Below are 19,211 nucleotides of genomic sequence, written 5' to 3' on the forward strand. Positions count from 1 at the left end.
CTTACTGTTTTAGAATTACTGTTATTTAAAAAAAAAAAAAAGAATAGTACTATAAGCAAACTACATCGAGATTCCCTCCTTAGATGGCCGACGTAAAAAAATATCTCAAATCAACAATTTAATAATTAAAAGTAATAACGAATCATATATCAACATCAAACAACCTCAGCTTCCGACGCTCTCTCTCCGACCATTTTTAATAAACACAAAACTCCACTCTGCAATAAGTCTCCGTCGTGTCGATTCCACTTTATCACCACTTCTCCTTCCTCTTCGCCGGTCTCCACCGCCGGCATTCCCGGATTCCGCCGCATCGAATCAAATGGAGCTTAAAAGCTTCCACCCCTCTTCTGCACTGTTTTTCCTCTTCTCAGGTTCAAAATTTAATCACAGCTTATTTCTTTATTATCACAAGTGTTTATTAGTCACAGTCTATTAACATTGCGACCTCATTGTGATAACACAGTGGTGATTCTTTCCCCGACGACGGTGACTTCAATCGGAGTAAACTACGGTCAAATCGGAGATAACCTCCCATCACCGGAAGAAGTAGTTCCACTAGTGAAATCAATCGGAGCAACGAAAGTGAAACTGTACGATGCAAACCCAGAGATCCTCAAAGCATTCTCCGGCACGGGCGTAGAGTTCATCGTCGGACTTGGCAACGAGTACCTCTCCAAAATGAAAGATCCTTCCAAAGCCTTAACATGGATCAAACAAAACGTCACTCCCTTTCTACCGGCGACGAACATCACCTGCATCACCATCGGTAACGAGATCTTAGCTCTCAACGACTCTTCCCTCACCGACAGTCTCCTCCCGGCGATGCAAGGGGTCCACTCCGCTTTAGTAACCGCCGGACTCTCCGATCAAATCGCCGTCACCACCGCACATTCTCTCGCCATCCTCCAGACATCGTTCCCTCCTTCCGCCGGAGAGTTTTCACCAAGTGTAATAGATTACCTCAAACCGATCCTCGAGTTTCACCGGAAGACAGACTCTCCGTTCTTGATCAACGCCTACCCTTTCTTCGCTTACAAAGGAAGCCCTAAAGAGATCCCTCTCGACTTCGTCCTCTTCCAGCAGAACCAAGGTGTCGTGGATCCGACCACGGGGTTTCACTACGACAACATGCTGTTCGCGCAGATCGACGCCGTCTACTCTGCTCTAGCGGCGGCGGGATATAAAACCCTTAAAGTGCAGATATCGGAGACGGGGTGGCCGTCGAAAGGAGACGACGACGAGTTCGGAGCCACGCCGGAGAATGCGAAGAGGTATAACGGAAACTTGATTAAGCTTATGAAGAATGAAAAGACCAAAACGCCCCTACGACCGAACAACGATCTTATCATATACGTGTTTGCCTTGTTCAACGAGAACATGAAACCTGGTCCGACCTCGGAGAGGAACTACGGTCTGTTTAAACCTGACGGGACTCAGGCTTACTCGCTTGGGTTCACTCTAAACGATGTCGTAAAAGGTCGTAATAGTAGTAGCAGTGGAGGAGGAAAAACACCTGTTTTACCGATGACGCCGGTGGCTCCAGATAGTGCATCGACCGGTTATTTGGCAATTTCGTCAGCTCCAGTAAGATTCTTCGCATTTTCATTTTCGTTAAAGTTGCCATATTTTTTTAGTTTTGGTTGAGTAAAGTGAAAGATTCGAACCTTTTCAACCTTACGTTACAACTTTGTCATGCGCTCATAATTGTTCCATTTTCGTAGTTCTTTTTTTTTTGAAAATGGACAGACGTGATGATACTGAACTTGTTAATATTCAGATAACATATGTGATGATACCAATGCTAGAGACGTTACTTTCTTTTTTACCTTTGCGTGTTTAATGAATCTAGTGATAAAGTGCTTTAATGTGTTACCGTTTGTTTGTTGCAGGGGAAAAGAAAAGGGAAAGAGGCAGTATTGTCAATGGTGGTGATCATGTTATTGGCCCGACACTTACTTTGATTACACGAAAACAGAGTTTTAACTTATAAAAGAGGTTAATTAAAGAGTGCAATATCTGTTTTTGCATTCTTCGAAACTCATACCATTGGAGCTTATTTTCACGGCTATTTTTTTCTTTTATCTATTATTATATTTATGTTAGAAATTCATTTTGTCACCTTATGTAATTCACATTTTATCTTCCCGATCAATAATACTCTTATTATGCTAACGTTCGTGATGATCACATTCGGTCCAATAAAATCACAATAGTTAAAAAGCATTCTCTTTTGGTTCTTGTATAGCCAAGACGGAAGAGTTTCTTGTCCTTCCTCGGTAAAACATAAACTATCCAGACCAAATCATCTGGCTGAAACAATTAACTTGTGGTAATTAGTTAAAAAAAGGTAAGAACAACAATATGCCGATTCTCCCCCGCATTAGATACTTGTATAATCTGTTTGCCCAAAAATTTTCTAATCGATCTTAAGAATCTAAACTCTTTTTTAATAAATGAATCTTGAGAAAAGCAGCAACCGTTGTCATGAATCCTGAAGAATGAAAAGCTTATCTTCGACTAATCTTCATCCATATATGATGACGTAGATTCACTTTTCACTCTTCGATAGAACAAAACATATGCAGCCGAAGTCTTGATCTCGGATTCATCGACAGCTGAAACACGGCTGTCATCAAAGTCGTACCACTTGTTCTCATCCATCAGCTGCAGAAAGGAACAACACATAACGCATTTGTCATATTATTATACTCATAGGAAATGAAAAAAAAAATATAAAAAAATAAGATGGCACAAAACCTTAGCGTAAGCAGTGTAGTGACCACCTCCCATACCACCGTAATGATTGCTAACAGCGTACAGTTCGTAAAGACACGACTGACCATCTTTATTCATCACGTACTTGCTTAAATCTAGATCATGAATCGGGAAATTCACGAGCGTATCAATCTTATTCTTCAAGAATCTGCTGTACGTGAACCGCTTGAGGTGGACCACAAGAATTTCTGGCAGCTTCCACAAGTCGAGCTTCTTCTTTGCTTGTCTGTGCTCTTTGCAACCAGGACAGTACCACATGTCCTCTGGTCCGAGAGGCTCTTCTGCTATAAAGGCTTCCAAGCACGAAAACAAAGAAACCTCTTTCTTTGGCTTCTTCAGAAAGAGACTAGATTTATAAATCTCAGGTAGATCAACATCCAAGGAGCTCGAATCATATTTTTCATGCTCTTTCTCGCTCCACTTGACTACAACCTTTGTAGCACTACAAGGATTCGCAACAAAACCGGGCTCAAGTGGCTTCAGACTGCTGGAATAGGTTTCTGTAAAGAAGACGTTGAAAGATAACTCTCCATCACCAGCTGCGTTATCCTCCTCTATTTCAGTGTCTTTAGGTGATGAGATTCCAGATGTTTCACCAGCAACATCTGGAATGTGACCGTTTTCCTCTCCAACATGAACAGTAGATGATGATGACTGAGTCCGGTGTAGAGGTGACAGCAATCCAGATATAATTGCATCAATATCACTTTTACTAAGTGGTTCTGTGTTGACATAAGTAACAAGGGGGATTCCAAAATACTTTGTGTCTCTGCCAATACCAAACCTGTAAAATTTGAAAGATACAATCCATTAGAAGCTCCAACTCAAGACCGGAAGAGAATGATATATAGTAAATACACCCCTCCGTTTCATTTTAAGGATCGTTAAACTTTGTATACTTTCTAAATAAAAACATCATTAAGAAAGCAAGATTACTTTTTCGGCTCCCAATGAAGAATTTCAAGTTTGGCTTTGCCTGGTCCTCTGTGCATCTGGTTGAACCGATACGCCACAATACGATCGTTGTCTTTTATCTCATTCAGAGACTCCAGGGGATTGTCAAGATATTTAAACACCTTGTGAGAAAACACCTGAGAGAGAGAAAATACAACGTTTTAGATGTCTTCTTTTTTTTCTTACATGTTAAGCACAACGAAAAGGGAGCGTGAAAAATCATTACATCTGCGAATAAAAGGCTTTCATCATCTTTCAAGCCGCAAGCAGCTCCTAGTGCACTGCTTAGATCTCTCAAAGAACCATCTCTGGGAACTGTTACTGTGTATGGCGTCAAAAGACGGTTACTGTCGCCGTAAAACACTGCAACGGTCATTGATCGAGTGCGACTTGTTGGCAGCGGCAAAGTTAAGTACATGAAGGGATCAAAGGTGATTGAGATTTTTCCACAATCTGGACAGACCAGCGTTGACTTGTATTGTCCCTGTAAGTAAAAACACATACACGCATATAAGTAAAGAACAGACAGATAAGGGGCAGACACGTTTAGAAGCGAAAGAGGTTACAAAAAAGAGGCAAGGAAGGATTTCTTACTTGACAGACATCAACAATGACGGAATCATTACGAGCCTTGTGATATTTCCACATTTCGTCGGCCACTTCATCATCTGGACGACCATCTGAATCTTTGGATTCAATGTAAGGCTTTTGTTTAACCTTGTTCAAATCTTCATGAAGCCCATCCAACAGGAAAGATAGCATTTCCTGTAAACAAAAGAGTTAAGACATTTGTTTCTCAACATACTCTCTCTTATTTGTCTAACTTACTTGAGAATCATGCTGATTATAACCACTGAACTGCGGTGCAAATCTACCCAGCTTTGTCTTAAAGGAACGCGGCGCAACTGTATTTTGTCCGGATGACCACAGTTTCCTCAAAAGTTCACCAAACTCAACCGCAAGCTCACCCTGCGCATTACATATACAGATTCGTTTTAAACAACTTTTCACATTGGAAAGAGTATAAACAGAGAGACCAATTCAAGTTAGCTTACTCTCATTCCCAAAGGATTATCTTCATTTATGTCACCGCTGTAATCTTTCAAGAAGTAATCAACAATAGGAGGGGTATGGGCCAAACACTGAAGAGTGCTATTCATGAAACACGTGTTTCCCAAATTCTGCAATCCTGCTAAGCCTCTCTTGTCTCTTTTCCCAAAACCACTAGAGGAACCACCGTCATCTTTGAAAGGGTTTTTCCAGAGGCTAAACATGGAACCGTTGGAGTGACCATTAGATACGGTCCCCTGGCTAAGCATAGTATTTGCCGTAGGCTCTACAGGTACGAGAGCTAACTCATTTCCCGCCGAGCTCATGTCATGTTGAGATGACGCAGACCCATCAACTTCAAGAAGAATCTGCATGGAATACATACATCAGTGCCAAACAAAGAAACAACCTTCACCATCAAAAGCTGTCATGAGCCAAGACACTTACATCCTGGTCTATTTGAAGGCAAGATTCCTCCAAGGTTTTTTCAGATAAAGGATCCAAGAGTACGCTTTTACTCTTCTGGAAGTAATCCCAGATGCGAGCCTGCTTATACACATTATCAAACAGTTGAATATATATCATATCATCCTTATACAAGGAAGAAGAGAAAAAGGTTTCGAGCAGACACCTTTTCTTTTGATACCCCTCTGGCAGCACAAACCGTCTCAAAGAGTTGGCCTACAGAAGCCTGTAACATCAACAGAATCCAAATCAGAAGGGAACAAAAGAACTTTAACAAACAAAACACTTGACAGCACATACCTGCTTGCTCAACCTTATGATGGAACTGCTTCCGTCTCTACTGTCTGTCAACTTAAGGCAGAGTGGGTAAACCTCAACGCTATAGCTCTTACTATGAAAACCCTGAGAGATCAGCTTCCTCTCTATTGGAGGACCTCCTTTATACCTGAAAAAGATATACAAGTATGACAAAACCATGACGTTTCTTATTACGTAGGACAGAGGAAACAATCAGTCACCATTCGACGAGCTTTTTCCAAACTTGTTCAGGAACTAGAACGTAGTCAACAGCTTCCTCCAGATTCTTAAGAAGCTGCGGATCACTAGCGTCACTTTCGCTATCAATAATATCATGATTGTCAATTGGCCCGGGCCTAGTAACTTCTGAAGCCTCTCCACTAGATATCTCTTGACTAACGCATCTCTTCCAGCTTGTATACCACCTGGAATAACCGATTAAACCTCAAAACACACATCCAAAAAACTTGTGAAACCAAACACATTGTCTAGTTTCCAACGAAGCTTATACACAAGAATGAAACATCAATCTGATGAGAGATGAGAAACATTCATTCGTTACCTGTTTGAGATGACGAAGTACAAGTTGCCCTCTTTCAATTGATCCTCCGCTTCGCTCATCAGCCCCGTCACGATACGTCTCTCTTCCTCGAGAGTGCACGGAAAGTCACAACCCATTGATTCGGAGTCAGAGTTTACCATATTAATCGAATCACACTACACAATACAATACAATAGATTATAAAGATCAAGATTCAATGGCTAAACACGGGACTGAGGGATCAATGATTGTGTCAACGTACGGTGGAATCGGAAGAAGAAGAAGAATAGGAGAAGATTCGAGAAATTGAAGGAAACCCAAATCCGGAGAAACACTTTTTCCTCTGTTAAAAGATTTGACAGAAAAAGGATATAAGGAGATGTGTACGGGAAGCCTAGATCGAAGGAAGGAGACAAAAAGACCAGACCGCGTTGGAGAGAAACCGGCAAAGATAGGGAGAAGAAGACTTGTGGTCAGATTCACGATCCCTTTTATGCCCTTTCCTCTTCTCCAGTAAACAACGCCCAATCCCTAGCGCCATTCTTTCATTCCCCTCTCTTTATTTATATTATATATTATTTTCTTTATATTATACTAGAGATTTTTTCCGCGCTTCGCGCGGATTGTGTCTTATAAATTTATTTTATTTATAATATTATTTGTCAGTCTTTTTCTTTTACATTAACTTCTTGTTTTTCCAATATTAGTTTTTCTTAATTTAAATTTATATGTTTATAATTTTTTATTTTTCTTGTTGTAGATGGAGAATTATATTTTTTATTGATGGTTTTTTGTATGTGACATAAACTTTTTAAAATTTTAAAATAATGTTATATATAGTACGATTAACACATTAAAGAAGAGAAACATATTCATGCACATTTTACACAGGATTTATATGCATAATTTTAAACATTATATATGTATATTTTATAAGTTTGAAACATGTAAATGCTTTCTAAAGCTAAATACTTGTTCTGAGTTTACATAACTTATCGAAAGTTTTATCTCTTTTTAAATTCAAATCACAGAAAAAATATCAAAAAGTCAGTATAGATGGGTTTTTTGGGCTTTTAAATCAACACTGAAAAATTACATGAATCAGATAACAACAGTTTTATAAACAACTGGATAAAATTTGACCGAGTCAAAGATTTTCACACAATATGTTCTTTCTTCTTCAAATTGCGAAGAGCCTATAGGCACAAGAAAAAAAATCATAATTTTTGTTTTCACTTATATAACATTTTTTCTCCTTTACACACGGAGTTTATTACACTGCTATAAGCAATGGAGAACTCTATTCATATAAGATTAACATCTATGCATTTTGACAAAGAAGAATTTTAGTCATCTTTAGTTTCGGAATGGCCCAACTTCAGTCATATACACTATATTTTCTCTATGATTCAAATCTTACAATTTTAATATATGTGCAGACTTCCATGTGAAAAAACGTGCACGCCATCTATCATTCAACCTATTACTTTTTCCAAAGTAAACACTATAATCCTCGTTTCGTTAGCACCAAAAACTAATCTCTTCGGATCAGTTTACTAAAAAAATATGGATACTAATGTCAGAAAATAATATAACCACTATCAACCACAAATATTGGCACAAGACTATTTGGTTCAAGGAACATATTCCACGTAATGCGTTTATATCATGAATGGCTTTGCGGAGAAGACTGCCAACCAAGGATCGCTTGAGACGTTGGGGGTTAAATATCTCAGGAACGTGTGTCCTTTGTAATCTGGAAATAGAGACTCACCGTCATCTCTTCTTTGAGTGTTTTTTCTCTCGCTTGATATGGGAGCCTTTTGCTGCTGAAGTTTGGATTTCTCCTCCTTACACTCTGTTGCAGCCTGAATCAATCAACCTCGCGTCAACGCAGATGCGCATGCTACTCCAGTCATCAAGTTCTACTTTCAGTCAGCCATCTACCTGTTGTGGAAAGAGCGTAATGCTCGTGTGTTCACAACTGTCTTCTCACCTTCATCAGTCATCCTTGCCTCTCTCGACCGTATGATGCGTGACCGTCTCTTTTCTTACCCGGCAAGTTCTTCTTTCTCCTCTTCTCTACTTCTTTTTATCTTTCTTGTATAAGACTTCCTTAAGGCTTTTTTTACCTTGAGTTGTTGTTGGTTATTTTTGTTTCATTGCTGTAATAAGTTGTTTAAAAACAATAGTGTAACCTTTTAGGAAATGATAATCTTAACATCTTACAAAAAAAAACAACAAATATTGACTTATTTATGTGAATATATATTTTATTTTAAATCATTATAGTGGGACGAAGAAAACACCATAATTTGTACAACAAATTTTCTTAGATTCATCTTATCATACTCACCATTTTACCATTTTAATTATATAATTTTACATGAGCTTCTTCACCCTCCCCGGTTATTTTCTCTTTATTTATAACTACAATATAAAGTTATAAACTATATATATATTATAAATTAATAATTTATTTACCCTTGAAGTCTAATGATTAAAAATAGAACATAATTCAATATAGATATATGATTCTATTAATAAATTAGCAATTATAAATTTGAAATTTCTAGAAATATCAAAAGTCATATGTTAGTTAATTATCTTCTAAATCTAATGACATTTATTTCTAATTTTTTTTGGATGTGAATATTTTGGCTGAGGTGGATAGTCCCAAAAGCCTTGAATTTAGTCCCTTTTATATAGTAGGACTGTATGTTGTTTATTTTTTTTTAATTTTTTTTAAAAAATTGTATGTATTTCAGTATTTATCTTCGATTTTTAACTAGTCTTGGATGGAATTATAAACGGTTTGGGGATCATATTCCTTTTCCTGTTTTGTTTCTTTAACGAGTTTAGATTGGTGAAGCAACAGAGATTATTTGTCTAAGAAGGTAAGGTATATTATATATTTTCTTGCCTTTTCCTCTAAGATTTTTTTTTGTGTGTAATTTTAGTTCATCGTCTAGAAAATTCACATGTTTTCAGTAAATTTTAACGAAAGATAAATGTTAATTTAATAAAAACTAGGTGACCAATCTGCACCCTGTGCAGACATAAGAACATGATCGGCCTGCACTCTGTGTTCCCTCTCGGTCCGCACCTCACGAGAGAACACATTAACATCAGTATGAAAAGACAGATATTGTGTGTATGTATAATTGCAACGTCACAAAATATTTTGTGCGTTTACGAAGATACTTTCATTCAAAAAATAAAATAAATAGTGCATAGTTTTAGAAGTAACAAATTTTATATTATCATTAATTAGAAATGTATTGTATATGTGTCTTAATTCTTTATTTTAGGTGAATAATATTATTTTTCCATAAATAATAAACAAACATTTATGTAGACATATTAAAAGAAAATATAATAAAAATCAAAATATTATCCATAAATAACATAAATTATAAAGTACATTTCTCGATAAAGAAAGCAAATTCAATTAGAAACCTGCAAAAAATTAAATAAATTTTGTAAGCAATTTGACGGGTTAACATTATTTGATAGATTTATAAATTTCTAAATTTTATTGAACATGAAATAATATTAAATTGACATACCGTCATCGGTCTCCTAACTCATCACAACCCATCTAGAAAATACAAAAAATAAATAATTGTAACAATTTATATATTTTAAAATTTGTATTTGAAAAAAAAGTAGATTAAAATTACGTACCGTGACTATGGAATATTCTGAAAAACTTGTTTGTAGACAACATTCAATGTTTTTGTCTGCGCCTTCCCTTCTTTACCAATTATCTGGATTTTTAATCCAGATCTCGACTTAACTCTTGAAAGTGCAACTTTGCCTTGCATTTTGTAAGCATTTTATAAATTATTTTAAAATTATGATAAATTTTTTCTTTAAACTACGATAAATAATTTAAAAATAATATTAATAAACATTTTTTGATTTTGTAATATTTAAAATAGTTATTATATAATTATATTCGAACACAATTCATCAAGTAGAGTTTAAACTATTATAATTATCTTATATAAAATTTCGTTCATTGTATTTTATAGTTTATAAATATTAAAAGTAATAAATAAAACATTATTAATCTTTCTATAATTTCGAGAATTAGTTTCCATAAATTGTTATTTGTAATATTCGTTAGATTATATGGCAAGTGATGTTAAATGATTTTAGACTTATCTTAAATTTTTAGATCTTAATTAAATAAATAAAAATTAAAAACAATCGACCAATCAAATTATAACAATTTCTTGAAACTTCACCTATGAACCCCAATCTGCGATAGATCAGTCCACGAGATTCACAAAAAAAAAAACTAAATCCCTTACAGGTTGGGTTACTTAAACGTAGATTTTTCCATTTGACATATATGCACCATGTTGGTAAGTTGACCACGATTATTGGTGGAACTAATATCCGGTCTAATAAAAAAAGGTAGCTGATTCGATTATTAATTTTCTAGGTTGTTTGACTGCTTTGAAATATTTTGGCTTATTTGCAATTTAATATGCTAACTTATTTGCAATCAAATAATCACACATAATTTAAAAACGTTTCAGTGAAAATGACGTTCAAAAATTAAAATAAACATCTATATGTATTGAACTCCTCCATAGGTCTGGAACGTAAGATGCATGACACGTACCTTGCTTTGAACTCCTCAATAAAATCAAGTGTTGGGTTGAGCAGAATATGGGTTGAATTATACCCGTTAGATATGGAATAAGCACCTACAAAGTATATTGATCTTATTAATATGTTATGCTCGCAATCATTTTACACAAATTGAAACAATTCGAATATATATTTCCACTCTTTAACATAACAGAATCTGATAACACAAATAATCATGGTCGGCATGTTACTCCTACTGTAATCGTATACTTGTTTAGCATAACAACCCCACAGAGTACACATCATCTTCACATTACTGTATAATATAAACTTAAGTTAAATACAATTAATAAAGGTTTAGCTAGCAAAGTATAACTAAGATTAAAAACCAAGTCTTACTTTGGGTCACGCAACTCAACCAAGAGCCTCATGTTGTCTTTTCCTTTTATTATTTTGTTTTCCAGAGACCCAACGTTAACTATTTGGCCAACCACATCTACGTAACAAAAATAAGCGTCAAATCAGAAACAAGTAACTACAAAGTGAAAGACTCTTTAACAGCGTAAGAAACTAACTCACCAACCAAACAACTATGATCCAGATTTCCACCAAGAATATCAGAGAAGTCAGCGAAATACTTTTCGAGAACTGCACTTGGAAAATCATCAGTTTCCAACAAAAGTTGTTTGAAAGAAGCCAATTTTGTAAGGATGTGGCGTTGTACGGTATTCACCAGTTGCATCGTACACTTTGAACAACTGGAGGACAATCGCATCTCCCTCGCGTAGCTTGTCATAGAAATTTTTGATGAGTTGTTCACCAACTGAAGCATGAATTCTTGTCCCCTGGTCACAAAAATTATAAGAGTTTTATAAATGCAGAATAAGTATATAAACGATGCTTCCATGAAAATCCATGTTGTGTGATGTATACTTACTTCTTTATCAACAACCACCATTTTAATGGTGTTTCCTGATTCTTTGTTATAGTTTCTCCACAAGCGAACAATCCTAACTTCAATACGCGACGTATCTTTACGGGGTTTTAATTCTCTCACATAAGAAACAATATTTTTTTTGGCTCGCACCATTGTCATTGTTCTTGTTAGACCTGAATGTTTGTATTTTAAGCATTCGGGTTTCTCATATATATATTAAGCCGATTTATTTAACATATTAATGACCCCTAATAAAAATTGAAATCGTTTAAAGAAAGATATTAATTGTGTATTGTCATAAATTGATTTGCATATGATATGATTTTAACTTGTGCAAGTAATGTAATAAATACGAAAACAACCGGCGCAAGCAATTGATTCGAATAATAAGGAAAATTATTAATATGCAAATTAGCTTACAATCTTGCGCAAGTTATCTAATTATATGGGCTTAACATCTATCGACAATATATTTGGGTTATACGACGGCGTTTGAGTAAACGCGGAGGAGAGTGAAAAAAATAAATGAAAAAGAAAAATTCCAAAAAAATCAGCCAATAGAATTATAAGGATTTTCCTGAAAAGCTCTATATGAGTGCCACCTAAGCAGAAATCACTAAAGTGACTTCTCTTTTAATGTATAGGGAGATTGCCATTTATACAATCAGAAGAGAATCGTGGAGAAATCACAATTTCTGTAATTGACGTGTTCTTTTTTTTTCTTTTCTCGTTAATATGTACCTGGCATGTTGTCTGTTAAGGTATCTTTACTTTATTTTTATTTTCCTTCAAGTTTTCATAACTCTTTTTTGGCGTAAATTAAATCCATCATCTGAAAATTGACACGTTTTTTCACTTAATTTTTTTAACGAAAGATTTTTTTTAACATCAAACGACTGCTCTATTACTCGAGATTGAGGTGGTCTGAAAATCCAGATCGGAACAGAACAACCAATGTAGTATATGTCCCTATGAAAGGATTTTGCTATCTTAGCTAATGAATCAGAAGATACATTTTTAGAATGAGGAATAAAGACAATCGAGAAATTAGTGAATCTACTCTTCAGTTTCATCAGCTCCTTTAACTCCGTGGAAAAATTAGGCCATGCTCCTGGATCTTGAATCATGAAAACTAAATCCTTGCAGTCGGTGCCAAAAGTCTGACACGTCGATAGCTGGAGCATCATTCCATCCCTCATGAGAGGACCTCCAGCTCCTAGTGAAAGGGTGAGATTTTTCGCTGCTGGTTTTGTGCTACTTGTTCATGATTCATCCAAGAAGTTACCCATGTTCATCCATCTTTCAGAATTTACTACTTGTTCATGATTTTGTACAACCTCTGGTTCTCTCTGTTTGCGATTTACTTCAAATCAATCATGACATTCTGACTCAGCATGTTTGACAGTTTCTATGGGTCTCTGTCTATTCTTTTGAATAATTTATCATTTTGCGCTTTCCAAATATACTACATAATCTAAGAGTATGGATCTTTATCCAACTCAGGGTCTTCAATATCTTTCTTCCGCCAAAACAGATAATCTATGTTTATATAGTGGCTTGCACTGGGGAACTTCTCTGGTGGAGTTGGAGTTGCTGCATGTGTCCATGTCTGTAGAGCTGCGGGACATTCAAAAATGGCATGGTTTATAGTTTTGTCCTCTGCTCCACGTCTGGGGCAGTGGTTGTCGCATCGCATATGACGATGTGTTAGGTTGCTTGTCATTGCTAATTGTCCAAATATTGTTTGACAAAGAAAGTGTTTTAGCTTTGACAGAGCTGTACCTTCCAGACAAAGGCTTGGAGTTTAGTAATACTCGGCTCTACCCGAGGGTCTACCGTCTTCCAGTATCCGGACTTGACAGTGTACATTCCATTCTTAGCACAGCTCCAACAATACTCATCCCGATGATATCTTTGGCTTATGACCAAAGATTGAATCAATGGAATATCCTCCAAACTGACATAGTTCACAAGCATCTCTGAATCCTACCTTTTGGGGTTCCTTGCCATTAAGTATCGTGCTAACATCATTGGGTGGACCACCGGTGCTATTGGTCTATCTGGTCTTGCTGGTATTGTTGGTAACCAAAGGTCTTCTGAAACTCTAATATCATTCTCGGAGTGTACCTTTTCTCTAATTTCCAACAATATTAATGTTTTTTTTTTTGCAATAATACTCGTCCACCAATATGAGGTCTTATCTGCCACACAAAATCCCCTAGACTATATTTACAAAGTGATTTTGCCACATGTACTTTCTACAATCAATTTCACAAAACAAATATGACATGGCTACTGAAATTGATGACATGTCTTATAGCTTAATATGACATGGACAATTGCATTTAATGTTAATTTATATTTTTGGTAAATTTTTTAAAATATGGTAATAACTCATATATTACATTTAATGTCAATTTATTTTTTTGGAATTTTTTTTAGAATATGGGAATAACTCTCAAATCATCATTAAGAAAAAATATTCAAACATGGTTTTATAAATTTCGAAATATAATTTAATCATATATATTTTATATTATACAATTTTATTACTAAAATTTTCAAAAATGTATACAATTTTTTTAGAAAATTATAAGATTTAATCGTAAAATCATTATTTTCTTATATATCTACAAATTTTATAAATATTATTTTTGGTAATTATGAAACTTTTACAAATTTATTTAATATATTTAATTAAAATAAATATATATAAAAATCTATCTAAGATTATAATTTCAAATATATACATGCATATTCTGAAATATAATGTTTATGTTATTTATATTAAAATATTGATACGAAAAAGAAAATTTACAATATTAATAAAAACAAATTTTATATATAATTTATATTTATCTGTTAAGAAATATTTAAAATTTTTTATTGCACATGGTGCAGAAAGACACCTAGTTATGCTGTATAAGCAGAAATCCAAAAAATAAATTACAGATAAATTGACCAACAGTTTTAATTAATAAGATAGCATATTTCAATTACCAAGCCCATAAGATTCTCTTCATATGATCAACACTCTAATAGACAATAAATACATGTAAAATAATATATAAATATAACTGTATAGTTCTATTGGTCTGCTAATACCAAAACGTTTAAAAAAACTAATATGTATAGTTTTCTATGATATAAATATATATTAAATATATACTATACCGGTCCGGTTTTTATTTAATATACATCCCTCCCGTAGGACGGGCCGATCCTAGTGGTAAAATAATATGCAGCCACTATTTATTTAAACGTATGTATGTATAGTAATTTAGTAAACATATACAACCTCATATTAAACATAGTTTCAAATGATATTAAAATATAATATTTGCAAACAAATTTTTAGAATCCAAAATTTTGTTAACAATATTATTTGTTTTAAAAACTTTAACTATTATTCAAGTTTTTAAGGATACATTTAAAATAAAAATAAATTAAATAATATTAACTTATATTTTGTTAAAATATTATTCAAGTAATTTGATTTTTTTTTAGAAAATTTAAATCATAAAGGTATATTTAATATTTTTATCTAAACTATTTAAATTTATTTAATTACCCAAAAAGAATCGAATTAGATGAATTACTCAATATTTTGTCCAAAACTAAAAATTGAATCTGTATTTTTAGCTAAATTATCCAAAATTATCAAAAAAAATTGGAACCCAAACGAAACAAAATTATCCAAAATTATCTAAAAATTGAATTTTATATAACAACGAAAACCACTCATGCGGATGCATGGGTTAGTGTCTAGTTTCTATTAAAAATAGACATGTGTTATCCAAACGCTTATTTTCACGCATTAGTAATAAATTATGTTTTAGTCGTTGGTTTTTAAAATCAAAGTTCAAAAAGAATGTGCAAATATGAAAATCAATAATAAAAATAGAATATAAACTATATAAAATAGTTTATTATCATTAGCTAAGATAACAAGATCTTTTCATAGGGACATGTTTTACTTTGGTTGTTCTGTTCCGGTCTTGTTCTCGAGACCACTTCAAATTTGAGTAATAGAACAACCGTTTGAAATAAAAAAACAGTTGAATATTTAAATTTGATGAACAGTCTTACAATATCAGAAAAGAAGGATTTGTATTGATATTTATATAACTTATTTAAAAACCAAATTAATTTTTAAAAATGAAAAAAAAAGGTACCAAAAGGGCATTATTTTTCAAATGCGCTTTAGGCCATTTGATATCAGACCGACACTGCTTTGCATAGGATTCAAACTGGGAATGCAATAACTATTACGTAAACTGGAGATCACCCTACTATGTTTGGATAATATAACTTAACAACATATTTAATATATAGCTACATAATACTCTTTCCGTTTCATAATAAATGTATTATAACTTTTAAAATATTATCATTATAAATATCGTTTATATTATCAAGACAAATATTAAATATTTTTCCACTTTTTACCTTATTTTGTAACTCATTAGTTAACAAAATCAAACAAAATAATATTTAAATAGGGTAAAACAAAAAAAAAAATAATTATTTTCTTAATTCAAGTGCAAAAATTTTAGACAACACTTAAATAGCTAGATAGGCCTAAATAGTATTAAAAATCCCGATTACCCTCTGCTTTTTAATTAAATAGCTAGGCCTAAGTCAATAACGCTTTGTAGAGTTCCGAACATGACATATAACGAATCGTGCTTGTTTTAGGGTGTGGATCAGCTCGATGGGAATGCAGGTTCCATCGTCAGCACTATTAATCACCGATTAGGCTATTGTTATACTTTTCTAGTCCTCAAACTCTGTTTTAATAGCTTTGGGTGTCAAATTAAACCGCCTCTTTACTAAAGTCAAAAGTATAAAAGGAAAAAACACAATTTCAAGGATTTATGCTTAATCACAAAAATGGGTTCGAGGTCCCTACAATCTAGCTTCGGTCCAAAAATTGACTGGGAAAAAGAGGAGACATAATGAGAGTGATCTCTTTCACTCCGGTAACAAAAAAGAAAGAAAGAAAGAAACAAGTGAGTAAAAAAAAAGTTACAAGTAACACAACAAATCCTAACATAATCACTATGATCAATCAAACACATTTATTAACAACAAACCTCTGGTAATAACTCTCTCTCTTTCTCTCTCTTTTTCTCCTTTTTCTCCCTCTCCTTGGAGAGAGCACCTTATGCTGATTCCTCTCCTTGTCTTCCTCAAATCGTGAACCCCAAAATTTCAGATTTAGATATCTGGGTATTGTAGAGAATCGTGGATCATGGCGGTTGTTGAGAGTGGAGTAGCTGCAGATTCAGGAGCCGTGGTCCAGCCGACAAGTCAAGATTCGGATGATCAGAACCATCAGTCGTCAAGGATCGAGGTTGGGGAGGAGGAGGGGCTCTACAGCAAGATGGGATCCCATCCGGGGAGATCGGAGGGGTCAGATGGTGGGGAGAGCTACAAGCGTGAGATGAGGGAGCTCCAGGAGCTTTTCTCCAAGCTCAATCCCATGGCTGCTGAGTTCGTTCCTCCCTCCCTCTCTAAACAACCCAACGCTGCTTTCTTCTCTAACAACGCCTTTCCTGCTGCCGGAAATGCCCCCCTTGAAGTCAACGCCTACGGTCACGACACCGGCGGTTTCCGACGGGTAAGGGACACCAAATCGTCTTAGGTGTTTAGTTTCGTTGTGGGTCTTCGAAAAGTTTTATCTTTTTGTTTCCTGAAACTACCGATCGGATTCGTTTTGACTCTGTGTAGAAGAAGAGCTTTGGTCAAGGGAAACGGAGGATGAATGCTCGAACAAGCATGGCTCAGCGAGATGATGTCATCCGAAGAACCGTCTATGTCTCTGATCTCGATCAACAGGTTCTTCGAAAAAAAATTAAAACCTTCTCTATCATTTCCCCTCGTGACTTTTCTCATCTTTTTCTTGTGTGTGTGTGTGGATGTTGTTAGGTCACTGAAGAGCAGCTTGCTGGTTTGTTTGTTAACTGTGGACAGGTTTGTCTCTCTCTTTCAAAAAGAAAAAAAAAAAAAACTCAAATCATTGGGTTTGTGTGTGTTTGGTGATAAGCAGGTTGTTGATTGCCGCATATGTGGTGACCCGAACTCAGTACTTCGGTTTGCTTTCATTGAATTCACTGATGAAGGTATTTCATTTCATTTCATTGATATTCTTTTTTTGGAGTAGTCGATATGGTTTTAAGTTATTTGGTATTGGTTTGTTATATATATAGAGGGTGCGATGACTGCTCTGAATCTATCGGGGACTATGTTGGGATTCTATCCTGTGAAAGTCCTTCCATCTAAAACAGCTATTGCACCTGTTAACCCCACTTTCTTGCCCAGGGTAATGCTTTTCTTTTTACTAACCCGACTTTGATACTCAGAAAAATGATTTGTTTTGTTGTTGTTGTTGTTGTTGTTGCAGACTGAAGATGAGCGAGAGATGTGTGCAAGAACTATCTATTGCACTAACATTGACAAGAAGGTGACTCCCTCGAATTGTTTATTTTGCTTTCCTCATGAAAGTGAAAGTGTCTCCCTTTCTCTTTCTCACGTGTGCTTGCTTGTTGCTACAGGTGACTCAATCAGACGTTAAGATTTTCTTCGAATCCTTCTGTGGAGAGGTGAACAACTCTTGAGCTTGCTTTTTGTTTGCTCTTAACAGGGGGAAGGAAATAACTAATTAGATGTTTTTTTTTTGTTAATAACAGGTTCTCCGTCTGAGGCTCCTTGGCGATTATCAACACTCGACTCGTATTGCTTTTGTAGAGTTCGTGATGGTAAGCACATTATTTATGCTTCCTACTCTCTCTGCAGACTTTCTTGATGAGTGCTTAGTGCACACCATGACTACTATTATATCTTTGTTACAGGCTGAAAGCGCGATAGCAGCTCTCAACTGCAGTGGAGTTGTTCTAGGTTCTTTACCGATAAGGTTAGAGAATACGACACAACACAATCTCGTATCTCGAGACTTTTTGTTTCGTTGTTGGTGATGGTTTGTTTTCTTTTCTCATCAGGGTGAGTCCTTCAAAGACACCTGTTCGTCCCAGATCACCGAGGCATCCAATGCATTGATCTTAGCGTTACACGTTTCTTCCACATATGTCTCTATATATATATATATGTGTGTCTCGCTCTCTCTTGCGAAACAGCATACACAGACATGTAAAGATGTTTGTTTGCATCTCTTTGTTTTGGGAGTGTAACTCTGGGATCTGATGATGCTTCTTCCCTTTACCTTTTGTCTTGCCTTGAGAGTTTTCGATGTCACTCTTTTAATGTCAAAGAGCTTTGAACCATATCAAAGAGCACTCTTACTGTGGAAAATTTACTTTTCGTACCGTTTAACTATCTCGATAAAGTAAAGAACATGATTTATGCCACAAGTTTGGTGGTGTTCTCTTTTTTTTTTGTGGGGTCATTTTTTTTGGGTTGGGGGGGGGGGGGGGGGGGTAGCAAAATTTTGGTGGTGTTCTTTTGTTTGAATATGAGCGGTTGTTGAGCTGAATTATAATGGAGATCAAACCGGTTAGCTTAACTGGGTTTTTCTCTAAAAGTCAACTTTAGGAAATTCCAAGAAATAGTAAATTAAATAAAAAG

The 19,211-nt window shown here is 35.0% G+C and overlaps 3 protein-coding genes and 1 long non-coding RNA gene across 5 annotated transcripts; 2 read left to right on the plus strand and 2 right to left on the minus strand.

The window, feature by feature from the left end:
* Nucleotides 1–86: 86 nt before the first annotated feature.
* Nucleotides 87–2,175, plus strand: LOC103840135 (glucan endo-1,3-beta-glucosidase 11). The gene is made up of 3 exons (XM_009116604.3): nt 87–374; nt 467–1,587; nt 1,893–2,175. The coding sequence occupies exons 1-3, from the start codon at nt 323–325 to the stop codon at nt 1,962–1,964; spliced, it is 1,245 nt and encodes a 414-aa protein (XP_009114852.1). The 5' UTR covers nt 87–322; the 3' UTR covers nt 1,965–2,175.
* A 105-nt stretch (nt 2,176–2,280) lies between these two features.
* LOC103840134 (putative ubiquitin carboxyl-terminal hydrolase 11) lies at nt 2,281–6,698 on the minus strand. Its single transcript, XM_033280289.1, has 14 exons — nt 6,513–6,698; nt 6,348–6,428; nt 6,107–6,261; nt 5,766–5,969; nt 5,548–5,692; nt 5,414–5,473; nt 5,230–5,328; nt 4,788–5,150; nt 4,561–4,701; nt 4,327–4,497; nt 3,959–4,216; nt 3,715–3,869; nt 2,761–3,562; nt 2,281–2,667 (listed from the first exon to the last, which is right to left on the minus strand). Exons 1-14 carry the CDS (start codon nt 6,624–6,626, stop codon nt 2,521–2,523), a joined length of 2,895 nt encoding a protein of 964 aa, XP_033136180.1. The 5' UTR covers nt 6,627–6,698; the 3' UTR covers nt 2,281–2,520.
* A 3,416-nt stretch (nt 6,699–10,114) lies between these two features.
* Nucleotides 10,115–14,041, minus strand: LOC117128252. Its single transcript, XR_004451528.1, has 3 exons — nt 11,270–14,041; nt 11,090–11,186; nt 10,115–11,006 (listed from the first exon to the last, which is right to left on the minus strand). It is a non-coding gene; the product is annotated as an uncharacterized LOC117128252 (long non-coding RNA).
* A 2,651-nt stretch (nt 14,042–16,692) lies between these two features.
* On the plus strand, nt 16,693–18,962 carry LOC103840136 (polyadenylate-binding protein-interacting protein 11). Of its 2 annotated transcripts, XM_009116606.3 has the most exons (10): nt 16,762–17,250; nt 17,361–17,468; nt 17,559–17,603; nt 17,680–17,752; nt 17,840–17,952; nt 18,034–18,093; nt 18,185–18,232; nt 18,320–18,388; nt 18,482–18,543; nt 18,629–18,962. In XM_009116606.3, the coding sequence occupies exons 1-10, from the start codon at nt 16,882–16,884 to the stop codon at nt 18,684–18,686; spliced, it is 1,005 nt and encodes a 334-aa protein (XP_009114854.1). In that variant the 5' UTR covers nt 16,762–16,881; the 3' UTR covers nt 18,687–18,962. The 2 variants fall into 2 exon arrangements, with proteins under 2 accessions (XP_033136200.1, XP_009114854.1); XM_033280309.1 differs by having other exon boundaries at nt 16,693–17,250; nt 18,320–18,543; nt 18,629–18,938.
* The last annotated feature ends 249 nt before the right edge of the window (nt 18,963–19,211 follow it).

The sequence above is a fragment of the Brassica rapa genome, chromosome A09, assembly GCF_000309985.2.
Source record: "Brassica rapa cultivar Chiifu-401-42 chromosome A09, CAAS_Brap_v3.01, whole genome shotgun sequence".
Taxonomy (NCBI): Eukaryota; Viridiplantae; Streptophyta; class Magnoliopsida; order Brassicales; family Brassicaceae; genus Brassica; species Brassica rapa.

Coding starts and splice junctions, on each gene's coding strand:
- LOC103840135 (XM_009116604.3), top strand. CDS start 323: ATGGAGCTTAAAAGCTTCCACCCCTCTTCTGCACTGTTTTTCCTCTTC. Junction 375..466: donor ACTGTTTTTCCTCTTCTCAG/GTTCAAAATTTA, acceptor GTGATAACACAG/TGGTGATTCTTTCCCCGACG. Junction 1,588..1,892: donor TGGCAATTTCGTCAGCTCCA/GTAAGATTCTTC, acceptor TGTTTGTTGCAG/GGGAAAAGAAAAGGGAAAGA.
- LOC103840134 (XM_033280289.1), bottom strand. CDS start 6,626: ATGGCGCTAGGGATTGGGCGTTGTTTACTGGAGAAGAGGAAAGGGCAT. Junction 6,429..6,512: donor GCCGGTTTCTCTCCAACGCG/GTCTGGTCTTTT, acceptor ATCTTTTAACAG/AGGAAAAAGTGTTTCTCCGG. Junction 4,217..4,326: donor TCATTGTTGATGTCTGTCAA/GTAAGAAATCCT, acceptor TTTTACTTACAG/GGACAATACAAGTCAACGCT.
- LOC103840136 (XM_033280309.1), top strand. CDS start 16,882: ATGGCGGTTGTTGAGAGTGGAGTAGCTGCAGATTCAGGAGCCGTGGTC. Junction 17,251..17,360: donor ACACCGGCGGTTTCCGACGG/GTAAGGGACACC, acceptor GACTCTGTGTAG/AAGAAGAGCTTTGGTCAAGG. Junction 18,544..18,628: donor CTAGGTTCTTTACCGATAAG/GTTAGAGAATAC, acceptor TTTTCTCATCAG/GGTGAGTCCTTCAAAGACAC.